The sequence below is a fragment of the Dreissena polymorpha genome, chromosome 11 (assembly GCF_020536995.1).
Source record: "Dreissena polymorpha isolate Duluth1 chromosome 11, UMN_Dpol_1.0, whole genome shotgun sequence".
In the NCBI taxonomy this organism is placed as follows: domain Eukaryota; kingdom Metazoa; phylum Mollusca; class Bivalvia; order Myida; family Dreissenidae; genus Dreissena; species Dreissena polymorpha.
The window spans coordinates 57,699,306-57,709,189 of record NC_068365.1 but is presented as its reverse complement, the minus strand read 5'-3'; the positions used below and the strand labels follow the sequence as shown (position 1 = coordinate 57,709,189).

The following is a 9,884-nucleotide window of genomic DNA, read 5'->3' as shown; positions in this document are numbered from 1 at the left end:
TCCCGTAATGATTCGGCTTCTATAAGCCTGTGCGGAATGCGCCGGCTAGTCTGGGTTGACACTCTAGGACTGCACAAGCTAGTCCGGCGCAACATTTTCCGCTTTTATGGCATCGTTCCTTTAAAGGAAGCGAACATCCAGTTTAGGCGGAAAGTTTCGTCCCTGATTAACCTGTGTTGCCTGAGCCGGCTAATCTTGAATAATACTCTAGGCATATGCGCTTTTGGAAAACGGGGTTTAATGAATGTGCGTAAGGTGTCGTCCCATATTAGTCTGTGCAGTCCGCATATGCATATGTCCATCCGTACCTTCGGTCGTTCCTTCGTTTGTCCGTGCGCCCGTTCGTCCCTTATTTAGTCCGTCCGTTCGTCCGTCCGTCAATTCGTTCGTCCGTCCGTCAATTCGTTCGTCTTGAACACTATTTAAACTTGCTTTTGGTTGTTCGTTCTGCAGTCGGACGTTTCCGCTGACCGGATTTCTTGACTGTATTGTGCCGTGGAGTTCATAATGCCTTCGCTCATCCGTGCGTCCGTTCGTTTGTCTCTTTTTTCGTCCGTCCGTTAGTTCGTCCCTTCTTCCGTTCGTCCGTCTGTTCGTTCGTTCGTTCGTCTACAGTTTCCGCTAGCGGCTGACAGTTTGTTCATTTAATACAGGTTATTGCACCAAAGTTTTGTTTTTGGCTACTTTTTTGGCTACAGTTTCCGCTTGCGGCTGAAAATTTGTCAAATTAATGGAAATAGTTCACAGTGTTCTGTTTCTGGCTACCTTTTGGCTACAGTAGCCGCTTGCGGCTCTGGTAGCCAGTGCCGTCTATAGGTTTTGGCTATTCAGCCGCAACCTAGCCGCTACTGGCTGACTTTCGCTACCTCCAGGATTTCCATTTCGGCTGCCTAGCTGCTAGTTAGCCGCTACCTTTTCATTTCTGTAAGGGTGTCTTTAATGTATCTTATTTATATTTGACAACGTGCTTATTTTTTTTGTTTTAAATGTATCTAATGATTTTACCTGTATTATTTAGCATAGAACGCGTATATAAAATAATATATGGTAAATAAAACGGATTAAAAGGTTAATCAGTTCGTATTGTTGTATCAATTGATTTTTAAGGCTGTAGCCAGGTGCCTGTGTATTGAGCTGATAAGATTGGGATCACCACAGCAGGTTGCTAATACACAGTGTAGACTTCACCTGTTACATATTGTCTCTAGTAAAGATGAAGCATAAAACAAAACAATAGTTCCCATCACACAAACATGATGCAAAATAATAATTTTTACAAAGATTTATGTAGATTTCGGTAGATTTGGGAAAATTTAGGTAGATTTAGGTAATTCGTGTCGCCCCGGAAAACACTACATCCGGAGAATACTCGCTCAACACGACGTTTGGAACGTAAATGAAAACAAGTTTATAATCAGGGATCACGCCAATTTACTTCAAACGGGTATTGCTCGAAAGCCAAATGAAAGCCTAGCGCTCGAAATGGAGAATAAAATTGTATGCAATTAACGTAATAAACAATAATACTTGACCTTTTAGAATAGATAGGTGACCACACGTTTAAAATGGCGCGATGAAGAAATTTGTCAGAGTATATATGAAACAACACCTTGCATAAAATTAACATTTTTACGAACACTACCGATAACTACCGAAAATTAATAGAAAACTCTGGTTCCTCGTCTCTTATATGAATTCAGTATTACTAATGCATTCGTCTTTATACAGTCGGCATTCGGCTTACTTAATGTGAGCTGCTGCCTTGTGCTTAGTCATTTCGCTTAGTAAAACTTACAATAAATATGCATTTTCACGCATAACTTAGTATTAAAATGATGATAGTTCAGCAACAAGAAGATAGGCACATGAACTTTTTAACAGAAATGATTCATTTGTCATTTACTCGCAAGAATACATGATTTGCATACATCGAGTAACATTAAAACGAAGTATGCAAGTAATGTAACACTAACTGATACAAAAAAGCATAAACACGCAAGGAAGATGCAGTTATTGTAAAACAAATAAAACAAAGCAAAATGCAATTGTCATTAAGCATCATCCATGTAATCGCGGGTATTACCAATTGTAATATATCAACATGGTGTTGTCATGAAGTAAACTACAATTGTCATTAAGCAAAATGAAATTGTAATTTAGGAGCATGCATGTACTGGCGGATATTCCCTTCCATACTAATTTCGTCTGAATAATAAATTATATCATAGGCATGTTTTAACTATCAGTATTACATGGTTTATACCGAATCTGTGAATAAAATGTAATATACTTGACTTTACAAGCGCTTGCTATTACACCATGTATAACAATGTGCATATGCAATGGGGAGCATCTGAGACATGCATTGAGTCAAACGCGAAAATATGATTACATATAATGTTAGTATCCTTACAACAACAAATGCTGTAGACTTGGGAAAACAAACACGATTCTTTAGGTAAAAAACACTGAATATACTGATTACACAAATACAATGATGTTCATGATATAGTATTATGATCAACATCGGTAGCCTGAAAACAAATTTATCAAGAAGTCAATATGTTCACCGAATATGATATGACCAGTAAGTGTTAAATTAAAATGACCTAAGACAACCCGGATTATCACGACAGCTTCATTATTGGTTACATCTGCCTTAACACCAAAATGGCTAAACTTAAAGTCGTTTATTTTAGTAATAATACAAATCTCATATATATATTTTAAGCCAGTTTTGATCAGCACTGAGTATTGTTTAAGGAAAGTGTTTATTGTTCACTTATACTGAATTGGCACTGCGATTGAAGCACTCTTAACGCCAGGATTTTTTTCTGATAAATTTGGTCGCGTACATTCATACATTCCTCTTCTGAATTACCAGCTTTGGTGCTTAATATTGGAGCATCGCGTCTAAGCAAACAAACACGTATATTATCATCATCTGTCTTTTTAACGTGGCATTGGTGAAGCAATGTGGATGTGGCGTATATGTTATCTTGTCTCCACCCTTTGTTAATCTGTTTGGTTTGGTTCGTAATTGGCATGTTGAGTATTACCTAATTTTGCAACGGTAGGGACGTCATTTGAATGCAAGGCTTAGGCTTGTTAAAGTCTGACTCGGGTTTAATATAATATTCCAAATCGTCAGCAAATAGTATCTCCATTTGCTGTGTCGTGTCCTCAAGATTGCTAATCGGTCGAAGCTCCATTTCAGGTTACATGTCCTTGCACTGTGTGTTAATTGGAAGTTCATATTGATCTTCTGAAAAACTTGCTCTGATAAATTCTACGTAACTATTATCCGAATGAAGTATTTTCAGGATCGGCTCGGTCTGAAACTTATCTTCATTGCGTAGTGTTACTCCTGGTATGTGTGTGTTTCCTGAATCCGTGTCCTCCGCCACTTTACTTCTACTACCAACAGTATTATCGTATGGATTACCCGAATCAGCAGATGAGTTTATGTCGCATGGGATAACAGCATAGTCATCCGTGTCTGTGTCTTTTTTCGGAATTTCTGGTATTTTATTTGGGCGTTTTAAGCGTCTGAAATAATAACATTTATGAATTCGATGCTTATCGAGTCATGTCTAATAAAAAAGTGTTATATTACTTATAAATTGTTGGAACCCCGAGTGTCTATTTTGCATAGGATCGCTTCAAAAGTAATTAAACATTACATACACTGTGCTAGATAGAAACATTGACGTTTTTGATTAAATTGCGGTGCGCTATTATTCTTATATGTAAGTCACACAAAACGATTATGACGATGCAAATGTAAATGTTCATAATACCTTTTGAACCTTATAATGCAGACAAGTGCTATGGCAATCACTAGCACAACAAGACCTGCTGCAACGACCCCGACAATTAACGCAGTATTCGGCGTTCCGGAATCATTAGCTAAATCACATAAAATCATAGAATTAACATATCCGCATGCAGTTATGGTTCAACTCAGATTTACATAAGTATTTATTTTAAAGTAATGATCAAGTTTGGAGTATCAAATCTATCAACAAATCGGTAAATGTACTTGAGTTCAGTATTAGGCATTCCGTCAAATTGGTTTAGCGACCTCCGACAATACTTTGCATAGCCGTTTCCAATGTGGTGACTAAAGCTTAATTAATTAGAAAAAAAATGTGGCATATATTGTCCTGTATTAAATACCCACACTACCTTTACTTGTTTCTGACATAAATGAAACTGAATTTTGCGATGCGGTGTTCGTTGTTCCATCTGTGAAACCATTAGTGGTTTCGTTTTGGTTTGGTGATTGCATTGTCGCACTGGTTGTTGCACTTGATATTTGAGTTGAAACTTGAGTAGAATCGGTTGATGAACTTTCGTTTACGCTTGTATTTGAAGAACCAGTAGTAGTTTGGTTTGCGATAATGTATGATTGGCTTGTTATTTGTGTGAAGTTTGCTGTTTTCGTTGTTGTGTCGGTTGTGGTTGTTGTTATTGTCGTAGTCGGCGTTGTTTTCGTTGTTGTGTCGGGAGCGGTTGTTTTTATTGTCGTAGTCGGCGTTGTTTTCGTTGTTGTGTCGGTTGTGGTTGTTGTTATTGTCGTAGTCGGCGTGGTTTGTGCTGTTGTTGATATATTTGATGCGTACGTTGTTATATCGCACGTTACGTTGACATTTGCATTATTGCGTGCTGGAAAAGAATGAGAAAACGTATGAATAAAGATAACAACTTGTTAGATTTTCTTAACAGATGTATCACTTATAATTGGTATGTCGATGTTCTTAACAATTTCACAAAATACAGTTCAGGAAATTATAATAAAACAATCAGAATGTATGTCAAAAAAAGAAAAATACTTTTGTTCGTGTTACCTTTAACCCAAATCCATACGTAAACAGGCGAGTCGTATGCGTCTTGTTTAAAGAGATCGTTTAATGCTAAACGCACATTACGAACAGTCGTGTTGACGGTTCTTTTGTACACAAAGTTTGCCGAGTCGTCTGATGTGCTTGTGCAAACAATAGGGGTCTGGATCTGTGGAAAACTGTCCAGCCTTGTGGAAGAGCAATTCGTTGCTGCTTTTGATGTATATACCCTTTCCAATCGGATGTCAACGTAAGTAACAATCAAATTCTCACTAGATGCCACGTTACATGAGCAAAACGAGTGGTTGTTTGATGAAAAATCCTGCTTGTCAAATATAATGTGGGCTGATTCCTTTTCGACGAAAACGTGATCGCAAAAATGCACCACATCTGAATCTAATAATATAAATCGTAAAGATTTTGATATCTGAATACGCATTAAAGGCGGACATTATTTTACAGTTAGTTCAATCGGCATTCAAAATTCATTATCATACATGATTTCATAAACGATGACCATATCATTCGTTTTATTGCACCTGTTTGTGAACAATATAACAAATACAACCGATATGTTTACGTAAATTCTTACCACGTGTACAGAAGAAAGAAATCTTCCCATAAGTAGACCATTCCGGATTTCCATAACAGTTCAAGTTTCCGGCAGCCTGTATTTCACAATTTGATTTGCCAGAGCAAGCGCGATGTAAGTCGTATGCATGGCTTTGTGAGTAGTCCTTCAAACAGTCGCTCCCCGCTTGGGAGCAACATCCTGAGCCTGACCTAAATATATTACATAAAATACGCACAGCAATAGTAAATGTATACAAACAATTTTGCAAAATAGAAACGCGACAAAGAATCTGAAAGTTAAAAGTGATATGCCTACCGACGAGGAAGATTACATACGTATTTTATTATTAAATAGATGTCTTACATAAAGCAATTGTTTTCGTTGGTAGAGCACGACCCATTCTTCGATCCGTACTTCTGGTCTATTAAATATATTAGCTCGCGGTCGGAACAAGTTTTTAATTTCAGTATATCGCATTCATTTTCAGCCCCATAACACGCAATGACGTCAGATGTGGTCTGAGCGTTGACGTAACGCCATGTGAAGAATGTCCAAATGAACACTGAAATATTGAAATACATTTGTTTTTCAAATGGGGCAGCAATAAATATCATGACTCAGAATGTTTACAACAAGCAATACAAAGACTGTTAATTGTCGATTGTGCTGACTAGCAAAAGCCAGATGTGAACTCAAAAAGCACTACATGAGTATGTCAGATTTGTCAGTTAATATATAATCTCAATATTAAATGAAGACGCTATTTTACGTGGGTCAATTTGTACATTTACGACAGTTTTATTGTTGAAATGCCGTAACGTCTTCTTATGTCTTTTTGAACATGAAAGCTTTCATTACTAATTGCATTTTTTTTTCGGAAACTCTAAATTTGAAAAACAAGTATTTCATCTAAGAACAACTAGAAATACAATCCGTATTAAGCTGAAATACAGTTATGTTAGTTGCTTCTACAAAATACTAACTAGCGCACGTCAATGAGATTTTACAAATTTACAACACTACCTTTATTGTGCGCGTTACGAAACGATCTGTGAGTTCCTTTTTTAATAATGGTATTAGTTATGCGCATTATTATGTTATATGTCAAACCAATGCTGAACAAGTATTTCACTCGTGACCTCCTCAACTATATGTGCTTCATCTGACAAGTTCTGGATATGTAAAATCGGTTTGAAGCAAGAAAACACTAAATATATGTTTAATTCGTATATTTTAAGAAATTATTTAAGCTTAGCCATGCACCCAATGCTATTTAGATGAAATGTCTTTATCAGTATATGTTTATTTACGCTATAACAGTAAAAAAAACATCCTGACAGATATTTCTAGTGCGCACACTTATCTAATACATTGGCATAATATGGTCCGTCAATAAGATATGATTATTACAAATGAACTACTTTAACAGGAAAATATGGAACATTGGAAAACATTGTTTGTATTAAACTTTTAAGTAGGTGATCATACGATTTGTTGCACATAGTTTTGGTAGAACATATCTCTTAAAAGGCCAACCAAAGCAACTACAGAGTATATATTTTTAACATTTTTAATGCAGCAAACTTGATATAATCACTCGAAGGCTATTCATAAAAGTCAACACTTAGTTAATTTCAAATTTGTATTTTCAATGCAGACAACTTGTTACAATGCAGAAAACTTGTTACAATTCAGAAAACGATTTCTGAACAGCGTATAATATTACTCCGTGTTCCAGCAGAACATACATAAAGCAGTGTCTGATCATGCCAATATTTGCATACTTCAAAAACCTGTTTTGAAAGCCAATGCGGAAGCGACCGCTATCGGCGTGACTCAACGGTACGTGTATTATTTAACTTTGAAAATGACAAATTAAATCTTCAATATGTGAGATCCGTAAATATAATAAAATCCGCGAGGATTTCATCCGCTATTATAATGGTATTCCTCTGTTTGCGGGGAATTATTATTATAAATAACAATTCGAATACTTAATTATTCACGAAAATGATTAAAGTTATAAATACTTATTAATTAGGCAACTGTTTAAGATATGTTATAAACAATGTTTTAGCATTTTCTATTAAAACCAATACAAATGAAATATAATATCGCTACAAGCATGACGCACTCTCTTTAAATTATCCCGCGTGTCTTTCATTGAACTGATCAATTTTGAAGGCGTTTGTTCTTATCCCATTGGGATCCTCTTTCAAAAATCCATGTGTTAAATGAATGTCATAAACATATAATACTATTTTATCACATGCCATACCCTGTTTCCCATGTAATATAACCATTACATTTATTTTATTACACATGTGTTATACAACATTTTTAAGCGTTTTCATAGGCTTAGTTTTCGTTTATTGACCAATCGCATTTTGTTATTTTGCTGAAATGACGTTGCAACGTCAACTGACGTCACGAAATGTAAACAACATTCGGGATTTATCATTATGTTTGCGTAAATATTTATTTAATTTGCTCATTTAAAAGCATGTGATAAAAAAGATCTAACACGCGTTGTCAAATCATACCATATTTTATTAAACTCGCGCAGAAAATTCGTTAGTAAGCTCGCCTAAGGCTCGCTTACTAACAAAAATCCTCATCTCGTTTAATAAAATATGGTATGATATGACAACTCGTGCCAGATCTTCTATGTATTTAATAGTTTTGTTATTGTATTTTCATTAAAATAGATTTTCTCACAAATGGATTACACTTTTTGTGAAACAGTTGTTAACGAATCTCATGTTTTCAATTAAAGTCAAACTTTTAAGCGAATATTAATGTTTTAACGTTCTCTCACTTATCAAGTTCCATATACATGTATATAACTGCTCGTTGACATAGTAACGCGCATGCAGGTACTCTAGGAAGGTATGTTTAAGAGGTTTAAGTCGATTTCCAATCCATAGGCAAAAAAATTGCAATGTCGATAAACAACGTATGCGCACGCGATTTCATTTTTCCCTGATCGTTTATAATTAGAGACTCAATAAAAAATACCATTATTTCATAAAATGGATTTAATAAAGAAGAAACCAACCAATTTTAATAAATACTGCACAGTTATTTATAAGTTATAAAAAAGTGAATTACATCTGTGTTAGCTCTGTTATTTACTTTATTATTTTGAAAATCCTGGAGATGCTATTGAGTCCGATACTTACAATCGTCGAATAGCATCTCCAGGAGTTTCAAAATATATTCTGGAGAGGCTATTCGACTTTTGTAAGTTTGTGATTTTATATTTTACAGTCAATATGTTTTTCAAAAAATATCCTATATGAACTAAACGCTATGTATTCGTTAGAGTTAAGTTCTTATTTGAGTCATAAATTTATTTAACAGAAATACAAAATATACGGTGTTTAACTGAAGCCCTAGATTTGCATCTTGTTGCATGTTATGTTTATATAACGTCATGATCTTTCGCGCCTTGCTTGAAAACTACATCGTATTTACGTGCTTTTCCAGACGAAAACATATATGCATGCGGAGATTGATACAATAACAAACTTTTAGCTTTGCTTATATCTTTTACAATACGTTATTGTTTAAAAAAAATATTTTTGAGAACATCAGCATTTCGCTTACACTGCAATAATTCCCTTGTTTGCTTTGAGGTTTTTGTTGTTATATTTCCTCAAATATTTTATTTAATACAGTTGAATCTGTGATGTTGGAACCGAAATAAAAATTAAATTATGTGCAAATCAAAATAAAATACATGTAAAATGTATGTTAAATGTGTGAGCTAGTTTTTTATTTGAATTTGATTATATTGTTTAATTCGTTGAACGAATAAATTATGACATCTGTATAAAGTCATACAATAATATTAAACAATTGGATTACATGTATTGTTGCACGGTAACAATAGCACATACCTGCGATAATTCCCATTTTGCCGCGGGTTCTTTGTATCACGATATTAAACTGTTCACAATGCCACATCGGTCTATAAGTCAGAGTGTAATAACCATTCAATTTTTTCGACGACGATCAGTACCTATTCCTATCGTAGTTGGATTAAGTATGCGGACCATTAATATGCAATGTTTTTAAGTTGACTCGTTTGCAATGGGACTTTACCTCGATACGGAAGTGGGTATGCGCTTGCTGCCTGGTTTATACAATCCTGAACTTGCTAAAGGTTTAATGAGGCGGGGTTAATATATTAGAAATCTGCTGAAGCAGTAAAAGAAATGTGGTGTAATATTGTTGAGCAGTCAGTATCAAATGAGTTTACCGCCCACTTAATATTAAATTTACTGTGTCAAAAAGAAATAAGTATTAAGATAAACGGTTTTTACTTAAACATATCATTTGAAACATCCGTGTTCAAATTATTTTGATGTCGTTAACGAATAATTTAAATTATCAATAACCCGAAAAGAGAATTTGGCAAAACCTTTCAATATTTTGCAGTAAATGACATAGTTTTAAGCCAA

The 9,884-nt window shown here is 35.0% G+C and overlaps 1 protein-coding gene across 1 annotated transcript; it reads right to left on the bottom strand.

Moving 5' to 3' along the window:
* Positions 1–1,911: 1,911 nt before the first annotated feature.
* LOC127850336 (serine-rich adhesin for platelets-like) lies at positions 1,912–9,490 on the bottom strand. Its single transcript, XM_052383310.1, has 7 exons — positions 9,321–9,490; positions 5,782–5,980; positions 5,437–5,627; positions 4,851–5,240; positions 4,189–4,668; positions 3,801–3,909; positions 1,912–3,549 (listed from the first exon to the last, which is right to left on the bottom strand). The coding sequence occupies exons 1-7, from the start codon at positions 9,385–9,387 to the stop codon at positions 3,219–3,221; spliced, it is 1,767 nt and encodes a 588-aa protein (XP_052239270.1). The 5' UTR covers positions 9,388–9,490; the 3' UTR covers positions 1,912–3,218.
* Positions 9,491–9,884: the final 394 nt, after the last annotated feature.